This window comes from Epinephelus lanceolatus, chromosome 1 (assembly GCF_041903045.1).
Source record: "Epinephelus lanceolatus isolate andai-2023 chromosome 1, ASM4190304v1, whole genome shotgun sequence".
In the NCBI taxonomy this organism is placed as follows: domain Eukaryota; kingdom Metazoa; phylum Chordata; class Actinopteri; order Perciformes; family Serranidae; genus Epinephelus; species Epinephelus lanceolatus.
In genome coordinates this window covers 24,783,805-24,801,000 of record NC_135734.1, presented here as the reverse complement: position 1 = coordinate 24,801,000, position 17,196 = coordinate 24,783,805, and the positions used below count along the sequence as shown (strand labels likewise).

The window sequence follows — 17,196 nt, the reverse complement described above, 5'->3', positions numbered from 1 at the left end:
GGTCTGGTTTATCTATGGATCCACAAAATCCATTGAACTCAAGGGATTGTGTTAAAGTGAGAATAGTTATTTACAAAATGGTCCCAAGATGTTGCAAACCAATACAGACAAAAGCATATAAAAATACACAATGAATCACTTTAAAACACAAAAATAAATCAGTACAGTACAAATTATCCCAAAATGAATATTCATATGAGAATATTTAAATACAACAGTATAAAAAACCCTTTATCAGTGACTAGTCATCTTGCACCACAGATAAGCCCTGACCTGACTTAACCTTCTTAAATTCCTTTTTTATAAAATGAGAACAATCTAAACTGCAGATGTTTTTTTTAACAGGACATCAGACTTGGGAGTTCATGGTTTTTTAATCAGATGTAAAAGATGGAGACAGTAAAAAAAAGTACATCCTTAGCGAACCAATATACATGTTACAACAATATACATATACATTTTCTATATACAGCGTTTCAGTATCTTCCCACACACTCTTTGAAGCCTCGTACCTTTACTTCACCCTTTGCATCCACCCGTCCACAGACAGGACATTTCAATTCAGCTGAGAGCAGCTGTCACTGTTTACATTTGTTCTTTACATGGCACAGGAGTCAATCACTGTAAGTTCTTTGTCATCATAATTCATCCAGTCAAAGGCAAGATTTCAGATGTTTCAACGACAGATAACATTCATTATTAATCTATATTTAAAGATGAACGAGGGTTTTTGTTGGTCTGAGGTTTGTTTACATGCAGTCGACTCACTCACACAAACACTACATTTGAAGTAAACAGATTATTCCTATAGGTTTCCTTCCCTCTTCATACTTTTTCATCCCCAGTTGGGTTAAATTAAATGTTACAAAAAGTGACAAAATGGCTGCGGATGATCGCGGCGACGTCGAGTGGAATGTAAGGATTTTCAACCTCCCGCTCTAATATTATTACTCATACAGGCCTTCACAACCTAGACAAATAATAAGCATGCACGCAAACACAATAACGTCAATATGTACAGTACAAGGGCACGTTTCTACTCTTATCGTTTCTACACGTAGCCAAGGAGAATAGTTTGTGCTTAAAATAAGGTCACACAAATACTGATTGTGGAACAGCTCACTCATGTGCAAGTTTAACGATGTGACAGAATAAGGGAACTGTCCGTCAGCAGTAGAGATGTAACCCTCATCTGACTGTCGTCACAACAGTCACTTTTCTAAAAGGTGCTCCATCTTAGGGTTGATGAAGGAAAAGCCAGCGAACGCCGTCTGATCCATGGAGTCTATGAAGTTCTTATCGCTGTAGGAGAGACGAGGCTTCTCACTGAGGAACTCCCGATCAAAGTTGCTGCAATCGTTCGGTGCTTTCTGTAATTGACAATGACGTTAAGATATCAAAATGTTGAACTTCGATACAGTACTAGTATGAAAAAAAAAAAAAAATATCACAAGTTCCATCACAATATCATAATATATCGATTCTTTGGACAACGATACTATATTTGCGGATATCACAAAGTCTGCCATGATACAGTTTCTGTTCAGTTCAATTCAGGCACCTGTAATTAATATGAGACAGTGTCAGAAAACATCCTCATTGTCTTTTTCCTGGCTGCTTGCCATTATCTGCCTGGTGCTAGGCTGCCAGCACTGTTTGACTGTTTACGAAGGAGGCGTGCTCGGCTGAAAACAGTGACACAGATGTGCCATGGGAATTTCAAAATAAAGGCATATCTTCAAGATGACAATTTGCATAGATGGTTTTCACTTTGCATTGATGACACTGGGGATAGATATAGATATATCCATATATATCCAGATCAATGCGTCGTTATACCCCTATTTAATACCATGGCAGAGAAACAAAAAAGACCTCTGCAAACAAAATAGGATCATTTTTTTTGTTTTTACTACTTATCTGCACACAGTGGTGGTGCAGAAAAGTCACTGAACAAATACTAACACATTTTTAATGATGTTACTAGTAATTACAACTTGAAAATCCGATTGGGGGATCTGGTTTTATTATAGTTTCGCTACATTCAAGCCTGCCAAATGTATAATTAATGGAGACTGCATGGTATTAAACACATGGTACCGGAAAAAGTATTGAGGTATCAATACTTTTGACAACCTCAAGTGACAACAAACCTATCTCAGCAGAATGGTAAAAAAAAAAAAGAGGGAATCGTCACAGCCAGTGATCAATATTTTTTTTCATAATTTAATCCTCTGTGACTTTTACATTGGGCTTACCACTTTTGGTTTGAAGGGGGGCTCAATCTCTCTCCTCTCCAAAGCCTGCCAATTGATGGTCTTGAAGAACGGGTGTAAACGGATATTACCCACGATTCCTAGCCTGCGAGTAGGGTCTCTCTCAAACAACTGCAGGGAAATAAAGTCAGTAAGTAAGAAATGTGCTCCATTACATCTCAAAACAGCTCCTTATCAGTTACATACATTTGCATTATTTCACTGAATTTGACTGCATCAACCCAGGAGCTGTAGAACTCTCTCATCCTGTACAAGAGCATGTGATCCTTAAAATTAAACTATTAAATAACCAAACATGGAAACACCAGACTTTTCAGAAAACGGAAATGGAGCTCTATGACAGATGTATTTTGTATAACAGGTATGGTACAGACCCGCTCGAGCAGGTCTTTGCACTCCTTGTTGATCCAGCGAGGATAGTGGGGAGTGTCCATGCGGATGGACTCAAACAGCTCATCCTCATCGTCTCCATGGAAAGGCGACTGACCGACCAGCATTTCATACAGCAACACCCCAAATGACCACCAGTCAACGGAGAATGAGTATTTCTGTCCCAGCAGAATCTGAGTTCAGACACAATATATAAATGAGAATTATTCTGGACGGACACAAACACGTGTTTGCATGCCGAACAATAAAAGCAAATCAGCTGCACATTTGAATATTCCAAAACAAGAAAGCATCTCTGAATAAACGACACTATACCTCTGGAGCAATATAGTCAGGAGTGCCGCAGAATGTTGTAGCACGATTCTCTCCAAACACATTCTCCTTGCACATGCCGAAGTCGGCGATCTTTATGTGTCCCTCATGATCCAGCATCACGTTGTCTAACTTAAGATCTCTGGAAACAGAATAATCACAGCGGGATTGGAAATGAGCACAGTTTCAAAGATGATAGATGAATGTGCCATTCTAGGTTTTGATCTCACAATTTTGTGTTTATTAGAATTAAGTCAGAATGCCACTTATTGTTTGCACGTTTTAAATGGACTGTTGAGGATTTATTATGTGAGAGAAAAAAAGACAGGCTAAGAAGTTTTGCCAGATGGACTGTGAAATCTTGAATGCTCACTGCCTTACAACACAAATCTCATCATTCACCGCTTATTAAGTGTTTATAAGAACCAAGCAAGTGGATCTGCATGTCTTAATTGTCTTTTTGCACTTACTTACTGCTGTCATATTGATAACAATTTTAGTTTTTATTTCCAGGCAGCCACTGGGTTCAGATCATTTCACTACGGCTTGAAAAACTGAAGATCTGAAACTTGCATGAGATAGGTAAACCATCGACGTTTAGTCCACTGTTTATGTGTAATGTGGTGTAAGATATTATTATTTTTACATGGCTATACAATCACAAGCAGTTCTACTATTACTGAGATTTTAGAGGCAGGTTTTTACTGCAAGAAATGAACAAATTCACAGTTTACTCAACAGACCTGCTCGCAACTGCATTACCACACAATGGTAATGAAACTTTCAGAAAACAAAGTGTCAAAATGCGTGGGATTACCTAACCAAGCAAGTTTCAAGTGTCATCAAGTTCATTTTCACATTGCACTTGCAATGTGTCTGTGTCTTTATTTTGCAGAAGATAGGAAAATAGTCCAATATGGTCAGCTGTGTTGTACAGAATATGGTACAACATGAACAATTACCACCAGTATGGTCATTTAGTGTATGCACTGCTCATCCAGGTGTAACTTATATTTTTGCTCTGACCTGTAGATGATCCCTTTTGTATGTAAGAACTGAAGCCCACAAATGATCTCAGCGGAGTAGAACCTGGGAGAACAAACAAGGCAAAGACAGACAGACATCAGCAACTCATCTCTGGTGGAAAGCTACAGGTCCTCGCTGTGGCTATCTCACTAGTGACTTGGCAGCTGCACACTGGTGTCACTGCAGACTCGTTTCAGTGTAGAGCTGAATTATTGAGGAGGACATTTGTATGGAGTAGCAGACAGGTGAATAACGCTCTCATAATGTGAAACCCGAGAGCCACGGTGAGCCGAAAGATTAGCCTAAGCCCGACCCGCTTCTCTTGTCATCTGTGTCAGGTAGAGCGATTGAGTCCTAAGAGGAGACGGGAGTAGCTTCTACTCTGACCCAATAACTCGTTGTTCGCAGTAAATGATAAACTGACAAGGACTGAATAGGCTCATCAGGTTTTATCTATTGATCATCTCTTATTAAAAACCTTTACAAATGCAGCTCTCTCACAACAGAGTAGAAAGTGCACGTATATTTGCACATCTATATGCGTACATGCTCTGCAAACAACACTACAAATACAAAACATAATGTAAAATGGAGCCTAGATATGTGTAAGTAAGTTGGGCTCTGCTATGTGAGGATGCTTGGACAAGACTCTCCACAACACTGGGTCAACAGGTTAGCAGTTGCCACTGGGAGAACAGGGCAGTTCTCTGCACTTCAGATGCTGCCTCAGGAGTATTGCATAACCACATCTAGGAGATACTTTTCATTCCACTGTGACAACTTGTACAGCAACACACAAGCTTGTTTATTACTTTTACAAATACATGTAAACAAACACAAAAGCATGTTTTCATTTAGAAAATGAATGCATTGAGATAATGAAACAGCTCACTCTCCTTTTCTCACTCACTGAGGGTAAATTATCCACCCAGGCTGAATACAGTCACTGAGTGAGGAGGATTTTAGTGGGTGCCAGCACGAGATCCGGTGTCTGTGTTTGCTAAGTAGAGAATTACTCCTGTCATCCCATGGGTCCAGGACACAGCCACCAGTTTAACTACAGGAAGTGTAATGGCAGACACCATTTTAATGTCAGTGTTCAACCTGCTTTTTAAACCCAGTCCAGCATGTTCAAAATCAATACCAGAGTATAATAGTGTATAAGAAATATTGTCATGTCATTCTTTAAGACATAAAGTAGCTTGCACAACACTGCATGCGCCAAAGTCTACTGTGCATATCTTTGTTTTCCTCTGATGCCAAGAATGAAACCAGGCTGGCTTTATCTAATCTTTACGGTATTTTACAAACTGAGCTTGTTTATTTTTGCTCCCAAGTTTGTGAACATAACACCATAAAAGACTTAGTTACTGCAGAAAAGCTATGAATGGTACTCGTGGTGAGCCTGTTCTATCAACTATGACTGTCCTATTTCAACAAGGTGAAATAAATACGCTGTTTACTATTTACTGGGGCAACATTCTTAAAAGAAGGTGCACAGGTCTAACAGCACCTGCAAAGAAATGTTTCACTTCCATCTCTATGCTTGTAAATGTGAGACTTTTTAAAACTTAAGCTGGCAGTGGCGCAGGTGACACTAAGCTTTAGACTTCACAATGCTCTCTTTTACCAGTGTGCCATTGTTTTTTTTTCTGGAGGGTTTCCCACAGCATGATGAGTACAGAGGTGGGTGGTAGTAACTGATACCTCCCCATACAAACAGCACAGATGAACTGAGAGCTGCTCAGCCCTTACAAGGCCAGTCTGCCAGTGAGCAGCGGCTACAATAATGGACGCCATCTCCAGTCCAGCAGGATTCAGTATATCATGTAAACAAAAAGAGCCCATAATGGAAGAGAGATAAAGAATGACATGGGGAGTGTAAACATAGCGTCTTCTTTACAAGTATCTGCTTTCCATCAGCTCACTGATTCTGTATGTGTGAGTCCATGTGCAGCTACAAGAACTCAAAGGCACCAAGTAATGAGGGCAGGTGGAAGATGTGGTTCTTTAGTCTGTTATTATGTCTGTATGACAGGTTTGACTCACGTGGCTCTGTAGAGTTCAAAGCGCCCTTTCTCCTGAATATGAAACATAAGGTCTCCTCCGTTCAGATACTCCATCACAAAGAACAGATGCTCCTGTTGATAAGTTTCACTGTAAGTACTGATGAAACAAACCCAGCCAGTTATGTTAAATAGATTGAAAATCAATGAGATGGAAGTGGACTACCTTGGTCTGGAAGGTGGAGTAAAGGTGTGTGAGGAAGGGGTTTTCCCAGGCTAAAGCCAAGACCCTCTTCTCAACCATAGTGCACTCCACATCGTCATCCATTAGCACGACATCTTTCTTCAGAGCCTTCACTGCAAAATACTCTCCACGACCCTTCAGCTCTGCCAGGAGAACCTGTGAGGCGAAGAGAAGAAAAGAGGAGAAGCTTGTTTTTAGATTTATAAGACCATGATGCTTGAAATATTAAGAATAAATAAATGTAAAACACCTTATCTGCAGTTCATAGTTTGATCAAGCACCTACATTTTATGTACATATACAGATTATTTTTATATGAGGCAGTGTAAAAGATAAATGTTGACTGGAGTGTTGCTGATTCACTCATGGTTATCCTCTCACTCTTGGGTCGGGGTATTTAAAACAGCAGTCTCACAATTAACATCACACCGACATAGTGACTTTGTACCTTGCCAAAGCTGCCTTTCCCCAAGACTTTGTGGAAGATGAAGTTGTCCACGTTGATGCGGGTCAAATGGGTAATACGCGATTGAGGCCGTGGGTGGGAACCCTCCCACAGTCTGCCATAGGGAGATGTATCTAATGGACAAACAATTACCGCACGTAAAAATGACTTATTCATGTATATATCTTAAATATTGAACACTTTTGCATATTATTCTGCAGTAGTATTATCACCACTGATCATATACTGCTCACATTAATGCATCTAAGTACATGCACATACAAAAAAACACTCACTGACCATTTATTTCCAGTCCAGCGAGCTTGCTCACTTCATCGTAGATTCCAATATCAGGCAGATTAGGCAGGTTTGGATCAGAACGACGGGTGGATGACTTCTGATGGAATTGAGAAAGAAAAATTAAGAATAGACAAATAGTTTCCAAGCAGTGGTTTCCCATCTAGCTGTGGTATATCCAACGTCAACTCATTATATCTGATTCTTCTCCTAAACAATGATGGTGTGCTCTGACTGTCCATCAGAAAACATACATTTAAGGGCCTGTAAAAAGAAAATAGCTAAGGATTCCACAACAAGCCAGTCCTTAAACACACCAGGACAGAACACTCAGGTTCCTGTTGAGGTCAAATGTCGCATCCTCAACAATTCATCAACATACACTGAGGATTGGATGTTTCACATTCATGGGACGCTCAGATTGATGGTTACACTTTATTTTGATAGTCAACGGTGATAATTAACTTACTATCAAGGGATCATAATGTGTTAGTAAACAATGAGTGATGTCATGTCATGTGATTGTCAGAGATAATATTAAGATGGACCCAGTAACTACCACATGTTCCACAGTTAATTCAGTTGTTACACTGTTCGCCATTTCCTCTACTGGGGATAGTAACTGGAAAGAACTTGCACTGATGCTGATAACTAGGGATAGCTACCGCAGGGCTCTAGACTAACTTTTCCACCAGTGCTACCAACTTTCTCAGTTGGTCAAACCAGCACATAGTCTTAAAAATTGCATGATAATGGCTCTGATGCCATTGTCTGGGAGACGTTTTTCTTGTAAGCTTTCTCCAAGAAAGCTTTTTCTAACAGAAATCTATTCATTTTAACCAAAAGAGAGGGTAAAAATCCCTCTAGGAACACTTCTCCCAACTGCTCTGCTGTCACCACCCTGTAGACTCGCTCAATGTCCCACCCACAAGCATTGTTTGATTGGTTACACCTCACAAGTGTTTGCCTATTAACACTGACGGATGCCGTGCCACAGACAGGCCAAGAAACTGGAGCTGCTCTTCCAGACAGGGAGCAGAGCTGCAACTGTGTCAAACATAAGGTAACAAGTATTGCTGAAGTTGTAATAAACACTGCAACCCTTCACAATGAAGCTGAAAAAACACATGGAGAGGAAAAGGGAGTGAAACGACACCTGGACGCAGTAAGATATGTGACCAAACGATCACAATTTATAAAAAAGGCAGAGCAGTGACAATTCAAACACATCACACTCCAGACATTTATGACATGGAACTGCTGATGTGCATTTAATCTGCATTAGACCCGTTTATATGAGTGACTGCATTAAATTTTTACTTGCACACTCAATAAAAATGGTTGCATATAATATCCTCCTCTTATTTTGGTTGCGCAGTGGTCAAAGCACTTCCTTTGTGCTGTAAATTGAGCGTTCATTTTGCCGGCAGATCATATTGTGTGGCAGACAGAGTTGCATAGTGAAAGCGAGGCTTATAGGGAACCAGTGGTGCCATTATTCTATAGCCATTACACTGTACAGTCAACATTTACATCATAATAACAAATTAAAGCAAACAAAAAGTATCATACAGATCACACAATGCAGACATGTAGTTTCATTTATCATCATTAAGAAGACAAAGTTACAGGGATGCCCACTAGCTCACTTAGTAGAGCGGGCACCCCATGAACAAAGACCATGTCCTCACTGTTCAACTCCAGCCCTTTGCTGCATGTCATACCCGCTCTCTTTCTCTCGCCACTTAAAGCTAGACTTTCCTATATAATAAAGCCAAAAAAAGAAGCCAAAAAATAACCTTAAAAAAAGACGAAGACAAAGTTATTGTGATTTTTTTGCTGTGTTTTTGCCACAAGATAGTACAGTAACACCCCTGGACTTGGACAACATCCAAAAAAAAAAAGTGTTACCGAGCTTGCTTCAGACTCGCCTCCAGACTAACAACCCGTGAATAGAAAACAATGCTGTTTTTGTAAGTAAAAGCGTTTGTCAAAAAAATATGCAAAGCACAAAACAACTGATTACCTGGAGCAGGGAATTAAAATGCATTAAATGCTTTTATACAATTGTGGTTATGATCTCATCATCAAGTTTCAGACTGTTCTTTAAGTCCATCTCAGTATACCAATAGCTAAGAGATAATGTAATCAGATATTCAGTGTCTCAGAGAGCCCTGGTGTGATTTAATTAGGTGGTATGTCACTTAAGTCAGGCTTGTCCTTCAAATTCTTTAGCCTTTACTCTGACTTGACACTTGATTGAACCACACATTGAATAACTTGCGTCAGTCTCCATGAACTCACCTGGCTGACTTGTGTGAGCGCTTCAGCTAGTAGTTTCTGGTTGATACCACAAAGGTTGGCTACTTTATCCTGACACTTGTGATGGACATTCATGGCACAATCTAAGAACAGGACAAAAAAAGGCTGTTAAAGACAAACGCACACTTACACTCCGACCATTAGTCAATCATATCTGCACTGTACCTTCACACTTGAGGCCTTGTTTGACGAGACCCCACAGCAAACTTCCACAGTGGTCACAGAAGGTGGGACTCATGTAGTTGTTAGTCTTGAAACGATGCGGCATGTCGATTTTAAAGCGCTCCTTCTGGAACTGTGGGGACAAACGGGATTCATCATCTCCTCGAATGATCGGCAACAAAGGAATTCTAACCAGCGGCTTGCGACACTTCACAGGCCTGCGCACCTGCCTCATTTCTATCTTTCCTTTTGCTTTGTTGTCTGCTGTTGTCTGAGCTTACTCTGTCACAAGTGACTACACTGCTGGATTAAAGTTCCCTGTCTACATCGACACTGATTTGAAGTGCTTCTTTGAAACCACACCCCATGTGTGTGCTTGATTATTTCCATGCAACCCTTATCTAGGTCAGCTGGTCTTTGATTGTCTTTATCTCCCAATACTGATTATTATTGATCATTATTGGCAGTGGACACTGACTGGTGTCTGCCTTTGTTTTAAACTCAGCCACCCAGCAACACCTGCCAGTGCAATGATATTGCCATCATTGTTCAAACAGTTAAACAGGGATATTTTACTACAACAGCAAAAACAAGAATGAGAAAAGCCCACACTAGACTGAAATTGTGGGACATATGGAGACAGCTCACAGTACATCGTGTACTCAAATATGTGATACGTACCACAGTATCCCGACTGTTGGCAGCAGTACCAGTACATCTGCCGATGATTTTGTCTATGCATTTCTTGTGGATGGCTGCATTGCATTCTGATTAAAAAAAAACAAAACAAAAACAAGATAAAATAGATTTGTGCAATTTGATCTTAGGATGTAATGTACACTGGCCATGCAAACAAAACAGTGAAGTACATATCTTTTAATATATACACCATGCACGTTTTGGGTTGCTGTTTGAAGTACTGCACAAAGCACAAGAGTTTTTAAATTACTGTACACTTACGTCTGCATTTATAGCCTTGCTTGTTGAGTCCCCTGTGGAAGGCAAGTGACACAAATGGGTCAGCCTGTATCATTCTTTGATCATGTGAATGTGAATAGTTTGCTGATTAATCACTTAGTGATAATGTACAGCTGCAGTACGCCCATGCCGATTTGTGTATCAGTTTCCTTTTTGTGCAAACTTCCTCTCCTGAGAGAAGAAAATGGGCTTCAAAGCACATCTGTAGCCATCACAAGATGACAAACATTTACATTTCCACAGACAGACGTTTCAATTCAAAAGGGAACTTGGCCTTATTGATTGTATCAATAACATTGTAGAGAACCTCTTCATCTTACTCAGAGGTAAATCAGCCGACTCAGACAGTGTTAAAATGCTGCCAAATATCATAAAGTTCCCAAACACTATGTTCTTAATCTCACTGTGTCGTCCTGTTGCCGCTTTAGTTTATCTGATCTGTGGTTTATGAGTTCCCCTTTAGCTACCTTGAAGGTTTGTTTATAGGGCTGAAGAGTAGACTGACCAGACAAATTCTCTGCACACGGAGCAGAAAGTGGGTTGTCTGAAGAACGTGGCGATGAATTCATGGTTCTTTATGAAGTGGATCTTGGCCTGTTTGATGGCCCCTCGTCTACGGTTCAGGGTAGGAGCCTCCTCCTCCTTAGCAGCCTGCTTATTCTCTTCAAGATACACAGAGATACACAGATCAGTCACCCAATAACACTGTGTAGGACAAACAAAGGTCATTTTGTATATGTTACAAATCGATTGTTTTCATGATAATCCAATGGAGACCGAAAGGAACTGCTCACATGAATGTCTGTGAGTGATAAGATTAAATTAGCAAGGAAAACTACGGATAAATGGCTGAACAGTCTGGGTGTATATAAGGGTGGAGGTTTAAAATCAAAGCTATGATGACTACAGCCTGAAAATCAGGCAAGCTGGCTGTGGAGCTGTTTATAAAGGTTTATCAACATGGTGTTTGAGTAAAGTTAGCAGCAGATGTAGACAAGATTCTTCCCCATTTTCATACTATTCACCCAGAAGTAGATGGGACAAAGTTAGAAAAAAAATGTTATGTCCCATATGCCTATGTGCTGATCAGAATTTAGCAACACTTGAATCAGAAGCTGATGACAGGCCACCATCTTTAGGGTCTGGAAGTAATCATGGATGGGATCAAGTCCACAATGGGCCAGCTTCCTCCTCTAAGGGTCTGGGGTTAAGGGCTGGGAAATATATCAATATTAAATCCATACTGCGATATGAGTTTAGATATCATCTTAGAGTTTGGATACTTTAATACGGTGAGTGCTATTTTTCCTTGTTTTCAAGGCTGCATTAATTTTCTGTACTAATCACACTCTTTGAGCTGTTTTGCCATTACCCACAGAACAATTATATCCACATTGCTGATAACTATTTGTGAGGGCACCAGCAGTCAATCCTAAAATACAGTCGCAATATCGATATCTCAAAAATATTGAGATATTTGTTTTTCTCCATATCGCCTTGCCCCAAGACTAGGGGTAACCCGAAGATGGACCACTATTAGAGAACCAGAGAAAACAAACAATCACAGAGCTACAGAAAATTATAAAGATTACAGGAAAAATGTCCACAAGTGGAGAACAATGGAAAGTACAGAATGTTTCAGTTTTATTTCCTTTACCTGTATCTCCTCCCTCCAGGAAATACTGTACTGCCATCATCACTTTCCCCGAAGGATGGAGATCCACCTGCACACACAGTTTGACACAAAGACAGTTACACTTTCACAGCCTGAGATATTGCTTTGCAGGGACAGAGGACAGTCTGTAATGTCCTACCCAGAACTCAGCACGCCCATTGGCTTTCTTGCAGCGCTCAGCAAGGACAGACACTCCAACAGTGACCTCAGCCAGTGGCTCCTCTGCTGTCTTCATCAGCAGTACCTCCAGCACACGACCCTCATAGATGTGCGCATCAAATGTGGCCTTCCAAGCCGGATACATGGTGGGTTTCCGCTGAACCAGGGTCTTCCCTCGTTCTAGGAAGAGAAAGATGGACATAGAGAAAAAAAACAAACAAGAAAAAAAATATCATTTGATGTTTTCAAGAGCAGGAAATGAGAGGGGAGGGACATCCTTTTCACAGAAACAACAGCTTCTCTAAAAGCCAGGGTGGTGTAGGCCATCAAAGAGTTTCTCACCAGTTGTCAACGCCTCCTTCATCTTGATTGCACAGAAAGGAGGGTCGGCCAGAGGAGGCAGGACGCCCAAGTCGTACGAGTTAAAGGCGATCCTCAAGAAAGGAGCCATGGTGACGAGTACCAAGGTCACCTGTTTTCAAGGATGGATAAACACAGTGTTACCCTGGTGACATGTATCTAAAATAACATGTTAGTTATACACACAGCTACAGTTCACCATTAAATCCATTTATTATCTCATTAACACACTGTTGCATATTCTGCAGCAATACTGCTTACTCAAAGTTAAACATTAAGATAAGTGTTATCAGTACACAGACCAAACAATATCACAGAGAGAAGATAAGAGGGTGCTCCTTTAACTGACATCTGAGAAATATATATAAAACATATTTCTCACATCCTGTCAGACACCTGCACCTACATGCAAAAACAGTAGATGGCTGTGTCAGCACGGGCAGAGCAACTTCTATTGAAGTCAAGTCAATTTTATTTACATAGCCCAATACTGCACATCACAAATTTCCCTTTAGAGGCTTTATAACATCTATACAGCATTCGACACCCTCTCAACTTAGACCCTTGATTTGGATAAGAAAAACTCCCCCAAAAAATCCTTTTATAGAGGAAAATACGAAAGATGAAATAATATCTAGACATGCGGGCAGATATGCAATGCAATAGCTGTCCTGTGTACAGAATAAACCAATGTAACATTCTATATTTATAAACTTTTCATCTCACTTTTCTAGTCAGTCACACCCGCATGGAGGAGGGACACAAGACATTTTTACACCTCCATCAACACCTGTTTGTGTGTGTGGAGGACTGACTATTAAAGGTGTTTCTATCTGATGCTAAAGCTGGTTGCTAAAGGTAGAAAAAAAACAACATAATGGTCATATGCCTCATATTTTGTATTTCTGATGTTTCCTCTATGACAGTTTTTATATCCGACTTTTTTTGTTGGAAAAGGCAAATGAATTCTGCTATTTGATAGAGATCTGAGATAGAGAGACATAATGATTAATTAGTTGAAATAATTAAATCAGTTAATTAAAGATGATGAAACCTAGTCCCATCCACATGCAACAGAAGTGAAATTTATGCTGACACACTGATGAGAGATCAATGTCACCCTACATACTAGGCTGGTTGCTGTTGGTTTTTACTGGTTGCATAAGTTTACATGTGCTACAGATTGAACCACTACTTTTTTGTAAAACCCCATGCTCCAGTTTCTGTATGTGCGATGTAAAAAGGGTGACACGGTGTCAATCTCATATGTTGGCCAGACACTTCAGTCACACCCATGCTGTCTCACATGTTCTGTCCACACCTCTATGTGTACATGTAAAACACAACCAAAAATGTAAAAGTGCCAGAATTAGCTGAGTCTGTGCTACTTGCTTTATTCTCTGTCACTGTTTTCTTGACTGTATGGTTTCTGAAATGTTGCAGCTGCAGTGGAGGTGTTTTCCTGTACTACAAAGCCCAAGCGAGCCTCAACATGTTGCTAATCCAAATACAAACATGCAGCGCACCACAGTAGGCCTAGATGGTATTCACAATCCTGAACCCATAACCGCCCACACTGAGACCAGAGAAGTAACACACTGAAAAACACACACACACACACACACACACACACACACACACACAGGCAAGTAAAAAAGGAAAAAAGTATGCACTAAGAGGGGAGGGTGATGAACGGCCATATTCAGTCACTCACCCACTGCTGCTTTGAGTTGTATGTCAGGGTTTTTGGCGTTAATCAATAGCAAGCACACTGTGTTATTGAGGGCTGTAGTGATTGATTATCTCTCAAACTGTTCATGTGCAGTTTCGATTTGTTCCATCTGGTAAATTCAGTAGTTATGTCCCATGCACTAGTGTAATGTAACTTGCAAACTTCCACCTAACTTCCTAATGTTCATTTTCACACAACTGACTTCCTGATAGCGGCATTAATGACTTAAACAAAAGCCTGTTTGTTGGCAGCAGTAACAAGTCGCACTATGAAGGCAAGACTATGTTATTATATTATTGCAGCCAGAATCTGGGCTTCCTTGTCATCACACTAAACAAAACTCTGTTTTTTGCATGTGTGCTTGTATTTGAACATCACATTTTAAAAAGTAAGATAAGCAGCTATAACGCAGGTACTGGGTGCATAGTGTATAATACAGCTGTAGTAGTGGTATTAGTAGCTTGTCTAGATGTCTGTAATGCCTGAGTGCTGGACTGAATTGTATACTAACACTACTGTCAACTTATCTTATAATGATTTGATTTAATAAGTGAAGGTGAAATTGCTCCACTGTGACAAGAAAAAAGAGAGAAGTAAAATACAGAAAAATGAGATATGGATGTTATCACCACTTCAAAATGTAAACATTAATTTTGCAGTCTTGTCTGTATTAAGCTACACTCTTACAGCTGGTGATGAAAGCATGTCCTCACATGCAGCCTACTTCTCTGAGTCACACACACACACATTAACACACGTGGTGAAAGTGTAACTATGCCATGAACATACTGCAACCAGTTTTAAATCCTACACATCAAGTTCAAATACTGAAACCCTGCAGTCACAAAGTCCGTTAAGTTGTGACAGTGATTTAAACTACAGCTGTGACCTTGCAGCCATTTGATTTAGAATCAGTCAGTGCATCTCATTTTCTCTCTGCAACGTTTGTCTCTGAAGGATGTGGTCGCTTGTCAGTTGCAGAGATGTCACCTCACACCTCACGATCAGATTATCTTTATGACGCATACATGTAACTGATTACTTATAAAGAAAGACAGAAAAAAGGAGCTCCCCTGTCTTTGCTGTCTAAACCTGCCCGCATTCCTCCTCACGCCCGGTGTTGCAACGTATCCTGTGACCCGTGGGATTCTGTGACCTGAACTGGAATTCCATACAGCCATCATGGCTAACATTGCGTTAATAAGTGACCACATTGTATCAACATAGGGTCACCAATTTTGAGAGCTGTCAAAGCATACAGTGGCGGCCACTTTGCTAACACTTCACCTGCCAATGTTTGACCAACCAATCAGCCTTTTTTTCCAACGGGGACCCCGTAGCGCCAGATAATCCGACATTTGACAGATTCCGTCGCACCGCTTCGGTTTAATTAAACGACGGTATGCGAAAAAGTTGGTCGGGGGTGATTATATCAGTCAGAATTGGTTGTTAGGCAGTGACAACGTTTGTAATTGACTTAGAAAACGCGTAGACTTTGTGTTAACTGTGCTGCAGTAAGTTAACGTACGTTTTAAGTCTGACAAAGTGTAAAGAATAAGCTAACGTTAGCGCCAACGGTTACGGTTGAACGCTACAGTTCGTTTCCCCATATATGAGAGAAGAAGAAGAAGAAGAGGGGGTCTGTTTGTGGTATTTGGGGAACTCTTTGCAAACTCCCCAAAAAACCCTAACTCTTGTGACAAACCCTCGATTAAAAATAACAATAAGAGCAGTCTCACCTCGTCCTGCAAACTTGGCGCTGGCTGTTTATCTCCGCAGCACGACGAAAGTTGGTCTTTTCTCTTCCTCTCGTTTTTTCGCTCTGTGATTCCGTCGATTGAGGAAGTGTGGCGCGCGCTCGCGGTGGCTTTCTCGGCAAGCTGTGACGTTTACCTGCTGCACACACACACACATATGCACACACACACACACACACACGCACACACACGCACACACACACAGTGGCCTGAATGCCCTAGTAGTTTCAGTACACCCAGTTGCCCTATTTTGCATGAAGGTCCTGTCAGTTATTACATCTCCACTTGAGTTGGAACATTCACTTGTTTTTCACACATTAATATGTCTCAACCACCCATTTTCCATTTTAAGCTCCTCTGGCTGATTAACATCATGATGTGTGTGTTCATTGCTGCAGACCTGTTGATCACCTGAGCTGAGAAAACTTGCCCAGGCAACTATAACTGTAGATAAAGATCTGCATTGCTGGTGAGTGTGCCCTAGATTACTGTAGCATAGCCTAGTATGTGGGGGAAGAGATGTTTTTTTTTTCCACTTAAAGTGTTTGTGTGGCAGGGGGTGGGGTCACGTGGCTGGTTTACTGTAGGCTGCGGGGGTAGTTTTGAGGTTTGAGCGAGGTTTTTTAGCCGGTGAGGAGGTGGCAGATTTGGCTCCTGCAGCCAAAGGATCTTTTCTTGTTCTAAACTAACACAGCAGCACTCCAAATTATCCACATCCTTTATTTATTTCATGCCTGCACCCACCCCCTCACAAACACACATACACACACACACACACGCCCTACACACATATCCAAATATATGTTTGCACAAATGAGCAAGGGCAGGCTATTCCCATCGGATGACACTAATAAAAAATTGGCTCAAGTGAACAAACATAAATGAGGAACGTGGCAGATTGATTCTTGCAGAGTGAGTCATGATTAAATGTGAAAGTGCGGTTTAAAAGTATGAGACTGTATGTGCTGCTATAGTGCAAAGTGAATGTAAAGTGAACCCTGCCAGGGACAGGCTGACCGGGCACAGGTGTGCCAGTGTTCCCCTCTCTTCTCCGA

At 40.8% G+C, this 17,196-nt stretch overlaps 1 protein-coding gene across 3 annotated transcripts; it reads right to left on the bottom strand.

Annotated features, from left to right (window-relative positions):
• Nucleotides 1-355: 355 nt before the first annotated feature.
• prkcda (protein kinase C, delta a) lies at nt 356-16,247 on the bottom strand. 3 transcript variants are annotated; one of them, XM_033627661.2, is made up of 18 exons: nt 16,124-16,247; nt 12,635-12,764; nt 12,273-12,472; nt 12,116-12,182; nt 10,964-11,120; nt 10,441-10,472; nt 10,162-10,247; nt 9,484-9,613; nt 9,301-9,401; nt 7,000-7,096; nt 6,703-6,833; nt 6,237-6,410; nt 6,054-6,145; nt 4,005-4,067; nt 2,982-3,120; nt 2,651-2,839; nt 2,259-2,387; nt 356-1,370 (listed from the first exon to the last, which is right to left on the bottom strand). In XM_033627661.2, the coding sequence occupies exons 2-18, from the start codon at nt 12,741-12,743 to the stop codon at nt 1,212-1,214; spliced, it is 2,055 nt and encodes a 684-aa protein (XP_033483552.1). In that variant the 5' UTR covers nt 12,744-12,764; nt 16,124-16,247; the 3' UTR covers nt 356-1,211. The 3 variants fall into 3 exon arrangements, with proteins under 3 accessions (XP_033483552.1, XP_078023994.1, XP_078023992.1); XM_078167868.1 differs by having other exon boundaries at nt 7,000-7,093; XM_078167866.1 differs by having other exon boundaries at nt 12,635-12,767; nt 16,124-16,238.
• Nucleotides 16,248-17,196: the final 949 nt, after the last annotated feature.

What these genes read in the sequence shown, in the direction of transcription:
- prkcda (XM_033627661.2), bottom strand. Translation starts at nt 12,743, where the DNA reads ATGGCTCCTTTCTTGAGGATCGCCTTTAACTCGTACGACTTGGGCGTC. An exon ending in ACTCCACCTTCCAGACCAAG is followed by an intron (nt 6,146 to 6,236) that starts GTAGTCCACTTC and finishes ACTTATCAACAG; the next exon opens with GAGCATCTGTTCTTTGTGAT. An exon ending in CCCCCTTCAAACCAAAAGTG is followed by an intron (nt 1,371 to 2,258) that starts GTAAGCCCAATG and finishes TGTCAATTACAG; the next exon opens with AAAGCACCGAACGATTGCAG.